We start from the raw sequence: 20,715 nt of genomic DNA, 5'->3' as shown, positions 1-20,715 counted from the left end.
AAATAGAGGGGAACTATATAAGGGGAAAGATGGGAAAGTGTGTGTGTGTGTGTGTGTGTGTGTGTGTGTGTGTGTGTGTGTGTGTGTGAGAGAGAGAGAGAGAGAGAGAGAGAGAGAGACAGAGAGAGAAGTTTCAAATGACCATGGTGTTGAAAAACAAAGAGAGAGCATGACATCACAGAGTGATAAAGATGGAGTGCCTGAGGCAGAATGAGTGAGGGAGAGAGAGAGAGAGAGAGGGAGAGAGAGAGAGAGAGAAAGAAGAGCGAGCATTGTGTTGTTGGTGTCTCCAGAGAGGACTGCAGGTTAATCAGGTCTGGTTAGAGAGAGAGAGAGAGAAAGTGAGATGACCAGCCTGTCCAGCATCAGCTGCCGTCTCCAGCTACACAATGGGAGCCATTGAGGGGAGATCTGGCGAGCTTAGGGATGCTGAGAGCAGAGTCTCCTCTTCATCTGACGCTTAAGTATCTGTGCAGCCTGCCATACATAATCATTGTGAACCAAGCAAAGCCTAAAATAGTACAATACAGTATATGCTACTTCTACTACCACTAGTACACATTTGTATACAGCACAGCATTTGGCAGAATATAAAAACATATGGGATAACCTGATACAAAATGACCTAGCACTATTAAAAAAACAATATTGCGGTCTGTAGTTGATCTGTATTGCAATCATTTGCAATGGGCCTCAGTGTTATGGTTAATTACCAATGGTTAAGGTCTATTGCAGGAAATTATTAAGCAGAGCCAGAGCCATTGCAAGTGTCTGGAAATGTTTTTATTTGCATAACGGTGTGATGTAATATTTGTTTGCTCCATTTGCTTGTGTTCTCAGCTTTGATCTTTATCTTTGGACTATGTGAGTGTGTCCTGCTTCTGAATCCAGCCAGCTTTTGCTCCAGTGTAAATGTACCTGTACAAGACCTCTGGAGACTTCATTAATGGAGATTTTGGCAATGCCTAAACATCTGATCACTGCCATGCATCTAGATTACAACACCACTGCACAATACTAGCATTGTATGCTTATGCCTTCATAACCTTTATTATGAGAGTAAGAGATTCCGTTTAGCACTCCACCCTAAGCAAGACACACACACAAGCTGAAAGTGAATGGACCATTTGTAAATGGACCGTTTTTCTCTGTCATGATATTGAGATAAGAGAGAGAAGAGCAACCTGTTCCTTTAAGGAATGAATGAACAGTGAGTGTGTGTTATCGAAAGAGAGAGAGAGAGAGAGAGAGAAAGAGAGAGAGAGACAGCCCTCTGAATTTGCATCCGTTGACCTTTGCTGCCCATGCACACAGAGGTGGGGATGAGCACACAGAGGTGGGGATGAGAACAGGGTCAGAGGACTCCAGTACACGCTGTTTCATTACGACACAGCAGAGCCCTTAACACAGCCGCCTAAAAAAAAAAAAGCTACATTGGCCTTTATGTCAAGGTACAGTAGCACCTCAGCTGGGAAGATCCAGTTCTGTGGCTTGTACATGGAGTCTCAGTTATGTTTAGCAGCAATTAAATGGAGGACATTCTTTTTTTTTAATACAGCAAGAGGCAAAATGTGGAAATAATTTAAATATGAAAGTAAGAGTCAGGAATATATAGAGGATGGCGCAGTCATACCCTACTAGTCAAGTGAGTAAGAAAGTGCTTTCATTACAATATGATACCTGAATTCATATTCCAGCATATGCCCACATGAATAGACACACAGACCTAGAGACTGGACACTCACCCAGTCCATCAGACTCAAACAGGCACATCTCTCCCACCCCCACCTCCCGACACCAGGCCAGGAAGTTGGCCGTGTTGTCCCTGGCGAAGAAGGACCCGGAGGGGGCGCTGGCTCGACAGGGGATCTTGCGGCTGGGGATGGCCTGAGGAGAGAGGAGGGCACGACGGTCAGGCAATGCAACACAGACTCAATGTGGACATGTGAATGGATGGTTCAGTGTTTCGGTGTGAGAGGGGCTTCACCAGCAGACACATTCATCTTCAGCAGAACAGCTTTTCCTGACGGTGAAGAAAATTCAGAAAAAAAACGTATGCCATCACTTCATGGCTTTATTTTGTTTGACATTTGTGATATTAGCATTTGCTTCACTATTCACTACTACGATCACTTATCTTCTACACAGGACACATTCTTACCTAGACAAGGGGAAAAGTGCTGTGAGAATCATGTTCTTTGATTTCTGAAGTACTTTTAACACCATCCAACCCCTCAGACTGGGAGACAAGCTCTTGCAGATGGGTGTGGACGCTCACCTGGTAACCTGGATTAAAGATTACCTGACCGAGCGACCACAGTTCATCAGACTGAAGAACTGTCTCTCTGACACTGTGATCAGCAGCACCGGAGCGCCACAGGAAACTGTGCTCTCTCCAGTCCTGTTCACCCTGTACACTCTGACTTCTGCTACAACACCATGCCACATGCAGAAGTTTTCTGACGATACTGCAATTGTGGGGTGTATCAGGGACGAGCAGTAGGAGGAGTACAGGAGCCTGGTGGAGGACTTTGTGCAATGGTGTAAACTTTATCATCTTCAACTCAACACTTCAAAGACCAAGGAGATGGTGGTGGATTTCCGCAGGTCTAAGCCCACTCTGCTACCAGTCCCCATTGATGGGGTCAATGTGGAGGTGGTAAGCACCTACAAGTATCTGGGTCTCCACCTGGACAATAAACTGGACTGGTCAGCCAACACTGACACACTCTACAAGAAAGGGCAGAGCAGGCTGTACTTCCTGAGGAGGCTGCGGTCCTTCAATGTGTGCAGCAAGCTCCTCAGGATGTTCTACCAGTCTGTTGTTGCCAGCGTCCTCTTCTATGCAGTGGTATGCTGGAGAGGAAGCACAATGAAGAAGTATGCTGGGCGACTTGACAGGCTGGTAAGGAAAGCTGGCTCTGTAGTGGGAGCTGAACTGGAGTGCATCACTTCAATATCTGACAAAAGGACCCTGAACAAACTGATCAACATTTTGGACAGTGAGTGTCATCCACTCCACAGCACTATTGTAAAGCAGAAGAGCCTGATCAGCTGAAGACTTCGCTCACTGCCTTGCACAACAGACAGACTGAGGAAGTAATTTGTCCCCAGGGCCATTGAACTGTTCAATGCTTCACTTAAGGGAAGAGGAGAGATAGACTTCTCTGCATAGTCTGTCTGCCTCTCCACCCTCTTCATGTTTTGGTACTATCTGTCCACTTGCCACTTTTTACCACTGCCTCACTGTTTGCGTGCTATATTAGCACATATGTATAACCCCTCCCTCCATGCCACAGCCGGGTTGTGGCCACACTTATACCTTTTCTTAATATAGTTTAGTTTAATATATATATATAGAGTTTTTTCTATATTTTTTTTATATTACCTTGCCTACTCTCTTATATGTCCATATTTATTTTATGCTGGTGTCTAGACTTTATTCTTGCACTGTTGCACTGTTGCACTTACTCATTTGCACCATCACCATGACACTCACTCACACAGAGCACCTTACCTTACTATGCACAGAGAATCACAGGCTCAGTCCCTGCCTCAGTCATTGCAAGCGCCTCTTGATTAATCACCAACTATGTGGATACTGTTTTTAGAATTGATTTAGATTAAGTGTTATTTAGTATAATTTGTATTTTAGTATATTCTTTATCTTCTACTGTCCTTATTGCTTAGTTGTGTTTTTTATATTATATACTTTTAATTACTTTTTTCTGCTGTTAGTGAATGTGTGTGTGATGTCTGTATGCTACTGAGACCTTGAATTTCCCCTTGGGGATCAATAAAGAATCTATCTATCTATCTATTTATTAGATTGCAATTGAAATCAAGCTCTACCCCTCCCCCCCTCCCTCACCCATCCATCTGTTGGTCTGTTCTGCAGGGACCAGTGGCCTTTTCTCACTCACAGATCAATATGAGAAATGTCAGACACATTGATGTGGCTGGACATTTTACCAGACTGTCAGGAATCACCAGGATCAAATAACACACACACACACACACACACACACACACACACACACTCTGTGTGGGAGATTTATGTGCGTCAGCGTTCTTTCACGGAGGAAGTGTGTGTGTCTCGGCCCAGGCAAAGGTGCAGTGAAGTCATTCTGGAAAAATGCATTCTTTTGTTGGGATTTTCCCCCCCTTTCCCTTTTTTCTTCTCCAGCGTGCCGGCCGCTGGCTGCCTGACAACCCCGAGTCTGCTGCCACTTCACCCATCACCCGCACGCCAATACAGCTCCCCTGGTGCCAATCCCAATGCCCACGCATCCGCACGCACTGGCGCATTGCCCTAAAATAGATCGGTAACATCTGCTAGGCCTGTTCCATCCCTCTTGTCGGGGGGATCAATTATACCTGTTTGCTTCACCGGTGCTTGTGTCGATAGTATTCGCACACCTTGACCCCTTTGTGGACGCTAATAAACTACAGCGACTCATTACGAGGGACCCCAAACAAGAACACACCAATTACGGCGTCATCAATAGGGGCAGGGCTGACTGGCTCGGACAGGGCCTTTTGTGCTGCCTGACGGTTGGAATGTGACACCGTCGGCGCTGGCGTGACATGGCTTCCCTTTCTACGCTGGAAGCTGCTCAAGGCTTTCCTGTCCTGCTGCTGCTGCTGCTGGGTGAGCTTGCTTCTAGACAGGAGAATAATAATCAAAGACTTTTTGGCGTCGACCATTTTTGTCTCTCACACCATACTGTGCGAGGAGGGCAAGCAGCTTCACTAGGGAATATGAATGAACGCTGTGTGTGTGTGTGCAAGCGTTTGTGTGTGTGTGTGCGTGCGTGTGCGTGTGCGTGTGCGTGTGTGTGTGCGTGTGCGTGTGCGTGTGTGTGTGTGTGTTTGTGTGTGTGTGTGTGTGTCTGGCCTGCCTCTCTGGTATGTGTGTGGGTCTCAGTGTTATTTTCTAGCTCCTGATCAATACAGTGGAAAGCTGGAAACCAACGCAGCATAACAGTAACCCAGGTCACTTGGGTCTTAAAAGGTCTTAAAAGACCATGCCTTCATCTCATCATCTGCGGTTCTGAAACCTCCACCAAAAGGCTCTGCCTGCAATGGCTGTCTGCACCCACAAAAAACCTCCACAAGCATAAACAACATCAAAGCATTCCTATCTCTACCCATCCCTCTCTCCCTCTCCTACTAAACAGCTCATTGATTGATCAATGGTCTCCTTTATTTCATTTCACTCTCTCTTCTTCCTCTGTTTTTCTCTTCCCTTCTCTCTCTCTTTCTCTTTTCCTTTCTCCTGCTCTCCTCTCCTTCTCTCTTCCTCTCTCTCATTCTCTAGCTGTTCCCATGAGCATACTTAACAGACTCTCTCCATCCACATCACACAGTGATCAGCAGACCCATCCGTCCATTACACAGTTACACACATGCTCTTTCTCTCTCTCTTTCACACACACACACACACACACACACACACACACATACACACACACACACACACACACACACACACACACACACACACACATACATAAATATACACGCTAAGTGCCTGACAAGCTCTCCCACGCTTGTTATCTTATTGTTTTATGCATGTTATGTATGGCGAGGCAGGCCAGCTGTGAGTCCTCTGCTCACTAGGGCTTGGGTTGGGTCATAATGCCGTTGTGGGTTTCTCCTCTCTTCACAACAACACAACAACAGCTGACTCTTCAAAAGGTCCAGCCAGGGTCTGGCGTCACAGCAGCACCATCACCTACTTCCTCCAGAGTGGCTCATGTTGCATCCGACTCTGGTTTCAGAATCATCCTTTGTCACCACAGTCAGCAAGCCATCAAATGAGGTGCTAACAGTTGTTCAGAACAAGGGAGGCCAAAGGGTCATTCTCACTACCGAAGATAACAATAACGATAACTTTATACATCCTCATGACAATGGCAACAACTGCACAAGCATGAAGAATGAACTAATGGGTGAACAATACAAACACTGGCAGCCAATCGGCATCCAGTTCATTTTAAAGCCATCACTTTGAAAAAAGAATGATATTTCTTAGAGGCTTTCCTTTTCTTTGGTCAGTGTGAATTCTCTTGTGGGCCTAGTTTTAGTTGTAGGCATCATGGGTGATGAGGACAGGCCTTTAAGCTATTCCTTTAGCATCTTGTATAGTTACCACGATCATCAGTAGAGTGAGCTCATCAGTCTCACTTGATAAGAAAAGCAAAGTCCTATTTGTCTCAAGTGGCAGCTCTCTGTTCATTGGTATCAGATCAGGGCTGTGTGTCCAGCTGCTATTCTCATCCTCTCTGACCTTGTGCTGACCTCTTCCTCGACCCCTGGCTCACGGGAGACCAGAGAGAGAACAGAGAGAGCTTCCCCTAAGCAGCTGAATCTGTTTAGAGCACGGACAGACAGTGGCCTGTGGGAGAGGATGTGGAGAGGACTTCTACTCTCTCAAACCACTTTACCAGTTACACAAGGACATGAATGCACAAACATGGGAATACACACACACACACACACACACACACACACACACACACACACACACACACACACACACACACACATACACACACACACACACACACGTAGAAAGAGAAACTTAAATTCGACTGAAACTGTGATCATCCGCCCATATTGAGTTAGGGGCCCAACAAACCAGCTCTTGTAGACATTTATCACGGACATGCTCCCTCTGACAACCCTTTAGTTCCTCCATGCATGTGTGCATAGGGAGAGATGTGTTACTGTCTTACAGCCACTTTCACACACAGACACAGAACACAAGACTCTGGGGACAGAGGGATCAACATGTGTGTGTCATGGTCACAGTTTATCAACAGGGCACAGGGGCATGATAAGGACAAAGTTTACTCTCACACATACATACACACACACACACACACACACTCACACTTCACTGTTTTTCATGCATTTGCCTGGTGTGTCATGCCGTGTTAACGGTGCTTTGGGGAGGTATTGGCTGAGTTGGTTATAAAGCAGCGTGTCAGTGAAGGGTGACAGGCCTATTACTGAGGTTCGAAAACGCCTGGGTGTTTGCCAAGCCAAGCTGAAGTATTTTTCTTAATTTACCACAGAAAAGCTAAAAGTCTGAGTTTAATGCCTTTCCCGTCTGTGAGTTTCTTGTTCAAACAAAATTTTGCTATCATTAGTGCTAGCCTTGTCTGCCCCTTAAAACGACTCAGTCAGCAATTCACCAGCTCCAACCCCCCCAACCTGGAATTCTGGGTAGGACGTGCCCAGCCTCCACACACAAGACAGAGGGCTTTGTGTTGAGGACAGAAACAATAACGGCTAGAATAATCTACAGCGGGTTTTAAAATCCTCACAAAACAGACCAGACAAAAGCAATCAATTGCAGTTTAAGTTCACAGGTAACAGACTGGGACTGTCGTATATATGAGCTGTAAAAATCTGAGTTTATTGGATGGAGTGCTGAAAAAATAGGAGAAAATGTTGCTGTTTTATTGAAAGAGGCCACAGCTCTGCCAGTTCACTCAGGGGGTTCCATTACCTCCAGCAGCCCCCAAGATTAGAAAAACAAAAACACCAGTGAAGTCATCGGTCTGACAGTCCAGTGTTTTGTCTGCTCCCTGCATTCTTCTCTAATTAAAGGAATATTCCCAATGAGTGCTACTACCACACATATTCCATCTCCATGGTAACATGGAAACCTGATTCTTGACTTTGGAATCCTGAGGGTCATCGCCTGGGAGACGTTCTTGAGGAGATATTCCATGGCCACTGAGAGTAGGATGAAAGCGTACTGTTAGCGTTAGCTTAGTATCATCATCACCTCCCTTCGACGCACATGCCTAAAAAAGCAGCAGTGCTGGGGCACAGACACACGCTCTCTTTCTCTCTCTGGCTGCCATCCAATCTCCACATAAAACCGAACGAAATAAAATGAGAAATAACGAGCCCAGCTGCCAGTCTGGCTGTGGAGACGTTTCACGTCTGACTGTGAGGGACTGTAAACAGCAGAGGCCGTCTGCCTTGCGGAGGTGCCTAGCCCTCTTTCGGGAAAGAGATATAAAGACGGAATACGATCTGAGGGGAGAAGAAGGAGACCACTAGACGAGATGAGTAAGCGGTACCTTGGCCATCTCGCCACCATTCTGTCGGAATTTCTCCTGCAAGGTCTCAGCCAGCTGGCAGAGCAGGAAGCCATTGTCCAGACGATCCATGAAGCTCTCCGCAGTGATCTCTTGACCTATGGATAGCGAGAGATGAATGATTAGAATGATATAAAAGAGTGAGAGAGAGAGAATCAGAGAAAGAGAATATGAGAGAAACAGAGAGAGGAAAAAAGAGAAAGTTTTACATGTGTGAAAATATAACAGAAGAGTGGGGTATTTCGTGAGTGACTGTACAGTATGGAACATGTGAGTGAAATATAGCATCATAAATTTGACTAAAAGTCTTTCCAACTGAGATCAAAAAATGACAGGAAATCTAGTCCAAGGGTTTTCATGAGCAGTGCACATTCTTTCTCTTGTGGAATGTCAAGTCTGTGTGGGAATGTTAATTGATTTGGACACAGTGAAAGACTGTTGGTCCATGTCCCTTTAGGGAAGGCAAGAACTTGGGGACAGCTCATTGTCCTCTCCATTTTAGTGGGGGGGACAGTGCCATTGTCCAGGAGCCCAACTAAGCCCCAGTGCCACAATCAGTGGGCAAATATCAGAACATGGAGGCTCAGAGAGTCAACAGAAAACAAACCTCATCGTGGACAGCTGCCGAGGAAACAGATTATAGCCTTTTTGCATAGTAACTCCAGATAAGCCAAAGCATTGCTGCAAGACTACAACAAAAACTGTGGAGTACGAAAGTCTGTCACAAAAGAGAGCCTGGTCTCCAGAAAACCATTCCTCCAGAGTTAGATCACTGTAACAGGGGGTGGTAGAGAGAGTGGGAGTTGGGGGAGGGTGGGGGAACGTGGGGTGAAGGGGCGGTGGGGTATCTGTGGAAAGAAACGGAGCATATTTTTTTTCTACATCCACTCTTTTTTTGTTTTTTATTAAAAAGGCAGGAGGGGGTGTGTGGGGGTGGGGGTGAATGAAATTTAATGAGTTCCAAATGTCATAATTGAGCCCAGAGGAAGAACATACTGGGAGCCCCTCACGACCCGCACTGCCCACCCCTCATCCCCCACCACTCTCCTTTCATGAAATAATTTCCTCTCCTCTCTCCTCTCCCCTCTCTCTCTGTTCTGAGAAGGGGAAACGCTCCTCTTGACTGCACCAAAGCTCGGTTCTGTCAGAGAGAACAAAGCCAGGACTCCACACATTCCTTTAGAAAGGCCACACACTCTCCTTACCTGAACAGAACTGTTTAAACCACTTTAATCATCTTTTGTTTTAAGAAATCCACTAACTTTTTTCTGGTCCTGTCTTCTCCGTCATCACCTATTCCTGATGTTTCTATAGAGCCCAGGATAATCAGACAGCGTTCCCCTCTCCCCATTTGCCTTTTGGAGAAGTGGGGAATTGCTATTCAGTCTAAATCTTGGTTTCTTTTATTTATGTATTCTTCACTAGTTTTATTCATGTATCACTAAAGTCTGACTGGACTGTGAAGTACTCTTGGTCAACTCCTGTTGTTTTTGACTGTGCAATAGAAATAAAATGACTTAACTTGACTTGACTTGTGGTGCTCCACACTGTTTAACGTCTCTGCACCATTTAAGATGCAGTCTGCCATTTTGGAAAAAAGTTGGTATGTGAGCTCAAAAGCAATTCAAATTGCACCGTTTCCTTCTGCACTCCTGATGCAGCATCATGACTGTTTTTTTTTTTTATTGTATTTATGTCTTAGTCCTTTCTGTTTGTTTCCCATTCATAGAGGTTTTTTCTTAAATGCATATACACAAAACTTTCTGGTGTACATGAAACACTCAAGAGCCTCCAAAGGGACATTTGCTTTTTTTTTTACTTGTTTTCTTATTTGAAAACCTCACATTATCTGTGAGGATCACACATATGAATGTCACTTCCTCCCACAGAATGTATAATGTTGGAGAAGAGAGACTGAGGTGATGAAGCATGCCTTCCAGACTTTCACACAGTCTCTTTTCCAAAATAACCTAACAAGCAAGAAGGAGAAAAACACATAGAATTTACTGCATGAATGTGATGATCTCATACACAAGAAAGGCTTTCCACATGGCACACGTCGTATCTAGGGACACATGACCAAACATTTCACATTTTTCTTGTAGCAGGTCCACTTTGAACATCAACCTCCAAATACTTGCTGAATGACTGCACTGCATCTGAGCCATGACACGAGCCAGACTAATGGATGGCAAACACTTAGGAAGAAAATAAACAAACAAACACTCTCATTAACCCACAATCCCCCCTGCTGTCGTGTTTTGGTGCACACATTGGAATCAGCTGTGGCGAATTCCCACGTCACACTCAGCAGCAGGGTAGTACAGCAACCCAGATGATGACTGCAAGGATGTTGGTCAGCATTCAGAGCACTTGACCCACTCTTAAGCCTGGGATACACTTGCTTTTACCAATGTGTATGTGTACGCATAATGGAATGTGTATGTGTACGCATAATGGCTGCTACATGCATGCTGTATCTGTATGGTTGGTCATGCAGGTCCTTAAATGAAAGTGACGCGTTTGTGATATGAACTATTAACATGAACGTTATGGGCGATAGTATAGGTGCAGTGTAGATACATGAGCATACAAGAGCAGCTTGAGCTATACTCTGGGTCTAAATTCTGTGGTCTGACCTCAAGGGGAGACATCCAGTAACACATGTAGTGCCTGCACAGTAATGAAGCTGGGTTTTTTACACAATGCAGTCAGTGTTGTGCGCGAATGTGCACAAATGCTTGGACAAAGAGCAAGTATATCCCAGGCCTCAAGGCCCTTTCACACCAAGTCCCAATTTTTGGATGAAATACTTGCATGAAATCATACTGGTAATTAATTACATGTGTTCTTGCTGTGTCTTTATACTCACCAAGGACGAAATTTGTGGCGATTAAGAAATTCGAAGGAATTTCGTCCTTGGCGTGTAAAGACTAATAAGAACACATGTATTTCATTACCAGCGTGATTTTGGTGTGAAAGTGCCTTTGGTGTGAAAGCGCCGTTACTCACTGCCATGTTAACCTGGATGTCTGTTGGGCATTGACACTCTATCCAAACATAGCACTAACGTACCGTAACTACGTACTAATGTAGTGTCGGTGTCTTCCGGACTGAGTGCTATCCACCCAGAATGCAATGTGTGTGAATATTAGATTGTGTAATACTGGCTTTTGTAAGTGTAATTGCATTTACCTTGCCCTGAATGTATTAGCATGTGTAGTCTTTCCTTGGTTGTACCTCATGTGTTTATCCTGGTGTGTTGTATGTGACTACCCTGTTCGTGTACTGCGCATGTTTTAGTGACTTCCCTTGTGTTTTCTTTGTAATGGTGTCTGAGTTCATGTGTGATCCCTGCTTCCACTAATAAAGCTTTTGATTGGACAACGTGAGTCTCATCAATCGTTACATTATGGATCCATCACAAATATTTAATTAAACGTTCTGATGCATGTCAGTCTACAAACACATTTACTGTATATGGGTGTGGAATGTGTACACCCAAATGCTGCACACACAGACATACAATGCACATGTAACGGAGGCGAACTGAGCATGCCAGTTACCCGTGTAAATCCTCACACCCCTAACCTTAAGAACGCTTCTAACCGCTGAGTTGAAAGCCTGGGGTGGTTAGAACTTTCAACTCCCGTGCCGGTGTGTGTTGAGGTGGCAGGTTCGAGGGCTGTAAGCGGTGGACGAATTACGACCTCTTTTACACACACATGCCCCTCTAAAACAAACTGAGGAACAGGACATGTCTCTCGCCATGCAAATAATATGGGGGAAATAAAGGCATATCCTGTTCACTGTCTGTCTCTGCTCACACGAGCACTGAAGGGCAGAGTATCAAACTGCAGTTCAGTTCAGTTAGGTTTAGTTTAGGACAATGTACCTAAAGTATCTCTCATACACCTCATGGTGTTACATGGTACCTTTCAGACCAAGTGGTGGAGAATGTGTGTGTGATGTGTGTGTGTGTTGTGTGTGTGTGTGTGTGTGTGTGTGTGTGTGTGTGTGTGTGTGTGTGTGTGTGTGTGTGTGTGTGCATGCATGTGCCAATGTGTACACAGGTGTCTGAGGAACATTTCCTTTACCCAGCATGTTGGTGAGCCACAGTGCCAGGTCCTCCTTCATGGGCAGCAGGCTGGCCTCGTGGCGGCTGGCCAGCCATTGGCTGTACTGCTGCATGTCTGTCAGCCCCGGGCCGGCCAGGTGCTTCGGACTCAGAGAGCTGCACATCATCCCCTCTCACTGCCCTGCAAAAGAATTAAGAGACAAAGTAAGGCACTGCTAAGGAGGGAGGGACAGAGGGAAACAAGCTGTGGTTGGACTAACAACAGTATACTAAGTACTGTAATGGTGTTAAGGCAACACTGTGTAACAATTTAATACTTTTTGAGGTAAGCTTTTTGGTGTCATCTTCAAAATAATGTTGATGATACATGGTCATGCGAAGGACAGATAAACACATCTGTTTGCCTACATTGCCAAAAGACGCCAGTTAGAATAATAGCCAGATTCTTACAGTGCCATGACTCTGGGTGCTGTTAGCACGGTTTTCTATGCCTTATAGGTTGCTTGCTAGTCATAGACAAAAACTAGCACAGTGCTGCTTTAAAACAACAGTATGCAGGAATGTATCACTTTTTATCAGTCAAATTCATTTAGCTAAAGACTCGGGTCATTTCCACTAGCCACCCATGTCGTTCTGTGATCCTGAGTTTAATTGCCCTGCGAAAAAATAAGACAAGCTTTCACAAACTGGCCAACTGAATGACCAAAAGACTCCAATCAGCAGACTGGCAGGTAGTGTGTTTTTGCATACCTTTGCACACCTTTGCATAACATTTAGGAAGTGAGTTAGTTAACATACTACTGCAGGAGAGGAGATCACAGACATATACAGTGGCAAGAACAAGTATGTGAACCCATGCAGAAATGCATAGGGTACTTTCCATAAGATTATCTCTCAATGCAAATCAAATCAGATATTAGGCTAACTGAAATAAAACTATGCCAATCTCTAGGTATGGTGAAGGGTATGTGATGATGTGGGGCTATTTTAATTCCAAAGGCCAAGGGAACTTTATCAGAATACATATAGTATCCTGGATCCATAAAATAACTGGCCTTTAAAAAAAAAAAATCTACCTGCCTCTATGGGAATTTAACATAGGGGTGTGTATACTTATGCCCCTGTATTTATTTAAGATACATTATTCATTCACAAAGAAAATTGGTGTCCTTAAAGGTTGGAGTTTTCCTCATGTTTTTAATTAAGGCATTACGATCAATTTCCAAAGGATGATTTTTATTCCTCTTTTTAGTCAGCTTTAGCATGGGTTCACATACTTTTTCTTGCCACTGTACTGTAGGCTATACTGACTATACCTTAAACAGCACAACATGAACAAAACAGTGAATATTCAAACACTGACTTTTGAGGTTCTGGTTATCATCTCTGTCTGGACATGAGTCAGTAGGCTCCTGTAGTGCCAAATGTCAGTGTAGGAGTCAGTGATTTAAAAGGGCATCTCAATCTGTTGCACAGTCACCTCTTTCACTGCCCAGAGTTCTGTGCCAGCCAACTGACCATTTCACCTGCCTAATCCTACACCAGCTCTCTAATCATTCTTTTCACCATTCACTCCATCAGTACTCGTTTAGCCCTCATCCCTTCATCCCTTCATCCTTCTCCAGGGTTTTTTCCCATTCATTTTATTTCCATTCATCTTTTGTATCTTTTATCTCTGACATCAGACTCATCTCTTTCCCACACTAGAGCTTACAAGTTACTACGGTCCAGCACAATCACTCTCTCTCTCTCTGTCTCTCTGTCTCTCTCTCTCTCTCTCTTTCTCTCTCTCTCACACACACACACACACACACACCTCTGTGACTGCATCATACAGTATAACATTTTTGTGCATTTCCAAAAGTACAGACTTCACATCTCAGACCCTGCATCTCACATGTAACTGAATACATATAGTAGCACAATACATAAATATCTGGCCATACAATTACATACATACCTACACAGAGACATAAAGAGACAGCAAGAGAGAGAGAGAGAGAGAGAGAGAGAGAGAAAGAGATAGAGAGAGAGTGTGACAGACAGTGAGTGATCAAATGATAGACAAGCCCCGTTTGCGGTTTCTTACAGAGTCCGAGACAGAGAAAGACCTGTTGTGCACCTGGCCAGATCTGTGGTGTAGTTTACAGCAGTCCAAATGGCACGGAACATTCCCACCAGGCCCGACACAGAGTTAGCCCTCCCTCCCTCACCTCACCTCACGTCGCCTTCCACCAACCCTTCACTGTCCAGAGCAGCGGCCTTTACAAGGCAGTCAGGACGGAGGGAAGGATAGAGAGGGCTTATCTTACACAACAAAGAGAGACAGAAAGGGAGACAGATACAGACAAATTGACAGATGGACAGATTAATGACTTGAACTGCTTATGATATACACCGGAAAGCTAATCCGTAATCCAAGCTAACGACACAACAACCCAAATCCTCCAACAAAGTTATATGAGAACAGTGCAGACATTGGTGTCATTATACCGCAGGATCCAGGCAGGCAGGTAGGCGACTAACAGAGCAATCCCTTTTCACAGCAGTGCTTACCATCCTCTGCCAGCCATTCATCCTCTGTGCACAACAATGTCACAATTCTCCTCCAGTTTCAACTACTTTTTTAACCCCAATCTCACCACCCTTGTCCGTGGTTAATAGTTAGCAAACATGGGTTAAACAAGAGGTAAAATGCACAACTGGGCACCAGATGTGAGAGTGTTTTTTTTACGGCCCTACAGTAAGAGAGCTGTCTTCGCCGGACAGAGGGGTTTATTTACCGTGGGGATGCCCTGGGGTCTTGTAGATTTGTCATAAGGTCATAATAACAAAGCAGTGGGGCTTGTGTGAGGTGGAATTTGGCAGCAGTCTATCCCAACAAGCTATATAGTGATTGTCAGTATGGGCAGCTCAGAGAGTTGTGCAAGATTCCAAGTCTTCGATGGGGTCATGTACTGTCCAACTTCCTGACCAGACTCAGAGTCTAGAAACTACAGGCTTACAAACCTGAGGTACGACTGTCTTTTTAAAAAATAAAAAAATATTGGTTGACAGTTGAGAATGACAGGAAGTGAGAGGGAGAGAGAGTCGGGGTGGGATCCGGAAAAGACCACAGGGCGGGAATCGAACCCGGGTCGCCGGCGTACTGTGCAGGTGCCCCAGCCAGTTGCGCCACGGCTGGGGCCGGTACGACTGTCTTTTTTTGACAGTGTGACCAAGCGACTAGCCTCCAGTGGACCTCTGCTTCACAGATAGTGTGAATACAGTGGTGTGAGTTTGCCAGCTGCTGCTGGGTCAAGTGCCTGCTACTGATTAACAGAAGTGGGCAGAGGTCATTCAGCAGCAGTTGTACTGTGGTCACTAATGAGACACGGGTCTGGACATTCTAGCCACAACACAGCAGGCAGCGATTCTGTAACTCCACTAGGAAAACAAGCTGCTAACAATGCCAACTCCATGGGCCATGTAACAAAGTCCATGGGTTTGTTTCTTCCTTAGGAACACACATACTTATAAACAGAAGAAAATTGCAAACATTCCCTAAAATTGCAGTGCCTTGGAATAGAAATTCCCTGGCATTGCTTTGGAAAAAAGTTTTTTCTCCATGTATAATGTTATGTGTTCCTGCCGTGCGATGCTAAACAGGCCGTGTTCAGCAGCATGTGCTGTACATGTCACTGTGGCTGCACACGAAGCTCAAAGACATGGAACTAGAGACAAGACACTTATCTGTTAATTGGACACATATTGACACTGACAAATATATACATAAGTCTGAGTAAACACTCATCATAGTCATTAAAAGATGAGCCAGAGGCCTATTAATACCTCACCCTTGCCAAACATGCATGCTTTCACAGTGCCAGAGAGTCATGCTGTCAGAGTCAACCATCCAGCCATAAAACATTTAAAACTAATCCTAAAAATCAACAATGTCATATACAATCAACAAATACAGGATGGAGTAATTTGAGGCCGGAGCAACAGACAAGAGAGTTGAGTGTGTCTTTTCAATGCAAAGCACAGGGCGGGAGACCTCAGGTGAGATCCAATAACCCTGCACCAAAACACAAGAGAAGCAGTCTCCCAGCACTGGCAGAATAATCACACACATACAGATATATCGCTTTTAGAATAGCATGTCCAATACATGTATTGCTTTAGGTTTAGGACATCGTATATGCATCTAGAGCTCAGTTCAGTATTGAATTCATTAACTTATGTAAGATATTAGATCCAGGAATCAGGCAAGAAATATAATTGGCCCATGTCTGGATACAAACCATTCTCAACTTTTCTCTTCACAATGTCTCTTGTTTGTCAGCCTAGTTGGCTCTGGAAACCACACCTTATAAACTCAATATTTACTGAATGAACTACAATCATAAAAGGTAGAGAAGGCTCTTTAGATGCACCTGGGACTTGCACATGTCCTGTGGGGCTTGGCTTAAGGCCATTCTTAATGGCCCTTGATACAAACACCCCATTCAGGAATCACTCTGTGGGCCAGGAAGGGCATGACACCAATGCAGTCTGACTCAAAGTAGGGAACAGAATAAGGAGTCTGCTGTATTTTTGGATTTGTCAAAAGACATTTGACTCAGTGAGGTCCTTCAGTGGAATGTGATTGCCTACCCACATTTAAAACCATCTGGTTTTTGCCAGGTCCATAGGAATGTTGATGAGGTGTGCCTGTGTGTTTGTCTATGTGTTTGTTTGTGTGTGTGTGTGTGTGTGTGTGTGTGTGTGTGTGTGTGTGTGTGTGTGTCTTGAGGGACGGTGCTCTTCAGCATGTACACCAGAGTCAGCGAAGGTTATGTGCTGACCTTTTCTGCACCACCTCTCGCTGTGATGTTGCACTGCTGGACAGGGAAACACTCACAGTTCTCTCACTGAGGACAGAAGGCTATGCGTATGTGTACAGTTTATAACAGAAATGAATGGAATCTGAACACTGCAGTTGGGCTCTCCTTCACATTTAATTCAGAAGGCAGTAAATCGTCCAATGATGGTGTCCTCACTGTAGAGCATAGTGTACTTAAAAACGCCCTTATGACTGTCTGTTGACAGTGTGATGAGGATTGTGTCCTGTTATCTGCAAGCTGAAACATACCCATACTGTGCAATACACCCATAATATACTCTTAAGAGCTGACTGAGTGAGCCTGGCTATCTATCAGTTTCACATATACAGAGGTCATTTCCCCAATAAATGACACTGTGCAGGTGTTAGTGGCCATTTGGGAAGTTGTTGATAATACACCAGATATTATATTATTATATATTTCATGGATGAAATTACACCACACAGAAAGGTACATGTAAGTTAACACAGGAGTCAATAAAAGCAGAGAGACTCCAGGACCCCAGGAAAGCTAGCAATGAATGTTTGCAAGCTAATATAAATCCAATAAAACAGTAAATGAAAGATCACTGGGGGTCTAGGGTTAACAATCAGCCACTTAAATGTTAATGACAGAATTAACAGTGTTCGCTGTTAACAAATACAAGGTTTTATTTTCAAGCCTATTTCTCCTTGACGGATCATATAAAACACTGGAATCAATTGTTTATGAATGGAACCTTTCCAAATCCCAAACTCTTAAACTCTCATTAGCAGAGGATACTAGTTTGCTTTTAGGAGAACTACCACAGAATTGTTTCACTTTTTATGTAATTTTACACCTGCTTCAAGTTGTCAACTGTTCATTGCAAAAACATGAGCAAAGAAAGTATACAAAAAAGAGTACAGGTACACATAAAGTATCTCACAGAAAACACCCACCCACCCACACATACACACACACACATACTCCTAAAACACACATGCATATGTAGCCAACCAACTAACCCCCAGCACACACACATACACACACAGGTGTAACATTCCCATGAATGTGTTGATATACCCTTGACACAGGCATGAGAAAGATGTAAGGAACACTTTCATCTTTTCAGTGTAAAGAGTCTATGTTAGCCAAGCAGAGACAAAACATTTGAGCCTCGTGTCGGGTGCATGAGGATGTGCTGCTCTCCTCTTATGAAAGACTTATTTCATTCAAGCTCAGACATGGACTGCTGAGGGACTCCAAATGTGGAGCAACTGAGTGTACAACCAATCTCCAAATCTATTTGCAAAGGCTGTTCTCCTCCAATTGATTCCTGATTCTGATAATGCATGGAAAAAGTCCTATCAAAGAGTACGTATGAGTGACTGCTCACAGTCGAGTTATATTTGCATCACTGCTCAGGAAGTTAGAAGTTAGTCAGGAGTTAACAGATGAGGAAGTAGTTCAGGAGTGTGGCCATTGATTGTGTTCCTATGGCCTGATGGGATCACAATGTCCAGTGAACAGCATGGACTGCAGTGTGTGACACATTTGCTGAAATAACACCCCCCTAACCCTTCTCCGCAAATGGGGGTTTACTGCAGCGTGTCACATGACCCACCAATGTCAAAATCCCCTTAGGGGGGGGCACACACACACACACACACACTCCCCTCCTGATTGCCGAGCCTGGGACCAGACCACTGCTGATACACAACCCTTGTTTAGTGCAGGTCAATGCCAGTACAATACTGATTCAGTCAGCTGTGACCTTGGGTATATACGGTGACCTTTGACCTCAATGCAGCATCTGACCCCACAGTATCCACTATGTGATACAGGAGCTGGGTGGGGATGCTGAGTCAAGATGTCAGGAGAGAGGACATATTGTGTTCTTCTCCGGACCACAGTCCTGCTACACTATCCTGCAATCTCCCAGATCTCACACACACAAAACCTTGACCCTCCCCAAAAAAATAACTGCCGCTCAGCACTTCTCTGGCTGCATGTCCGTCCCCACCTGGTGAGAAGGGCAAAAGGATCAGATCTGCCTCTAGTGAATCGAAGCACTGTATTGCCCTGGAAAGCGCTGCTGCATGATGACAGACAAATATTTCATGCTCATCACAGCATAAGGTTCATGCCCTGCCCAACAAGGCCAATGGCAATGTGGTCAGTGTCTACAGCTCTAAAGAATATTATTGAACTGGGCTCTTGTTAAGCTGATCTGTGCTATCACTGGTGTCTCATGTTACAAAAGCACCCTTTTTGAAAGTTGTTTGAGTTATGTCACAGACAGCAAAATGTCTTCTTTGTGTGATGAATTTCCCTTCTCTATTTTCAGATTGAATGAACAGATGCATAGACAAATGGCAACAGAAATAAGTTCAAGCGAAAAATATGTCTCAGTTGTCATTTAGGCCTTTTGTGTGGAGCTTGTGAGGGCTGCAGACTCCTTGTAAATCACATATATGGCATTAAGCAATACTGGAATTTGTCCTGATTAGTTTTGTTTGAAAACAGTAACAGCATTTACACAAATCCAAAAGACATAAGTTGAACTGTTGTTATATTTCATGGTTGAGTAAAAAGAAAATGTAGAAAATGCAGTTGTACCTCTTTCATGTGTTTGGAGTGAGGGCAGATGTTGATTGCATCAAGTCCCTTTCTGACTTTTTACAACTGCAATAAGATTTCAAAGCTGTCTGTTTCTTCATTTACACCCTCTTTCTATTTAAGCATTTATGACATATTTTAAAAGCCACAAAACTCGCAAGTTTTATAGAAGGGAGTACTGAGACAGAAATGCATATTTTCTTTTTTTTTTATTAATATGTCAAAAGAACAATAAAATATTCAGCCACCCACTGTGCCTGCCATAAACCATACAGAATAGCAAACCATTAGGTTTCCCCCCAAGTTTTATGGCAAAAAAATGGGGTAAGGAGAGTAGGTTATAGGTAAAATAACCTAAGCTACTTGGAGTACCCTGATGAATTTAGAGAGAAAAATCCAGAAACTATCCAACAACAATCATCTGTAACAACAGTGAATTGGAGTAAGGGTCACCGTTACTCTTTAGTCCACAGTTAAAGTTAAATTGCGATGTAGCCATACAGCAACATAGCCCTACTTATTGAGAATTTAAGCATTCATCATTAAATTTAAATAATTCTGAATCAAGAGAATTTAAGTCACTTTTCATTAGAGAGCAGGCAATTTTAAGCATCGTTTTTGGTGACTTTACCTTCTTCAATGCAACTCTCGGTGACGGAGCGCTCTTCTCTGTTGCTTCTAAGGTCATGCAGAATCCGTACACGCATGCTTCCTAAACTTCACAATTTCAGTCTTCTGGTTTCACCGATTGCGAGTAGCGCACAACAGCATGCATATGACTAGACAGGGCTACTGCCTGCAAAAACAGTGATCTGACAGGAGTTCAAGATCCCTCTCTATTGCTCTTCCCCCCTCTCGCTCGCTACTAGAAGTGGGAGGATACTCTCAGACAGTAGAATGGGCTCATGGACTGAATACAAGTCCATGACCAGAGGAGGCTTTTGTCAAGTCCATTGAGGAGGCTATTGTTAACCCTTTAAGAAAACAATAATTGTTTAAAACTCAATGTAGAGTTGAGGCATGTTTATTTATTTTTTAAAGCTTGGGATAATTGAAGACGAAATTAATA

The 20,715-nt window shown here is 44.0% G+C and overlaps 1 protein-coding gene across 2 annotated transcripts in view; it reads right to left on the bottom strand.

Moving 5' to 3' along the window:
* LOC121723386 (growth arrest-specific protein 2) overlaps window positions 1-20,502 on the bottom strand; it is a 57,983-nt gene extending 37,481 nt beyond the window's left edge. For both annotated transcript variants that reach the window (XR_006034940.1, XM_042109002.1), the window contains exons 1-4: window positions 20,278-20,502; window positions 12,218-12,379; window positions 8,103-8,218; window positions 1,746-1,887 (exon numbers count right to left, since the gene is read on the bottom strand). Coding sequence is in view for 1 of the 2 variants with exons in the window: in XM_042109002.1 (XP_041964936.1) it covers window positions 1,746-1,887; window positions 8,103-8,218; window positions 12,218-12,365 (406 nt within the window). In the remaining variant the exon portion in view is untranslated. The remainder of the gene's footprint in view (window positions 1-1,745; window positions 1,888-8,102; window positions 8,219-12,217; window positions 12,380-20,277) is intronic.
* Window positions 20,503-20,715: the final 213 nt, after the last annotated feature.

The sequence above is a fragment of the Alosa sapidissima genome, chromosome 11, assembly GCF_018492685.1.
Source record: "Alosa sapidissima isolate fAloSap1 chromosome 11, fAloSap1.pri, whole genome shotgun sequence".
Lineage (NCBI taxonomy): Eukaryota > Metazoa > Chordata > Actinopteri > Clupeiformes > Clupeidae > Alosa > Alosa sapidissima.
This window is presented reverse-complemented; position numbering and strand designations above follow the sequence as displayed.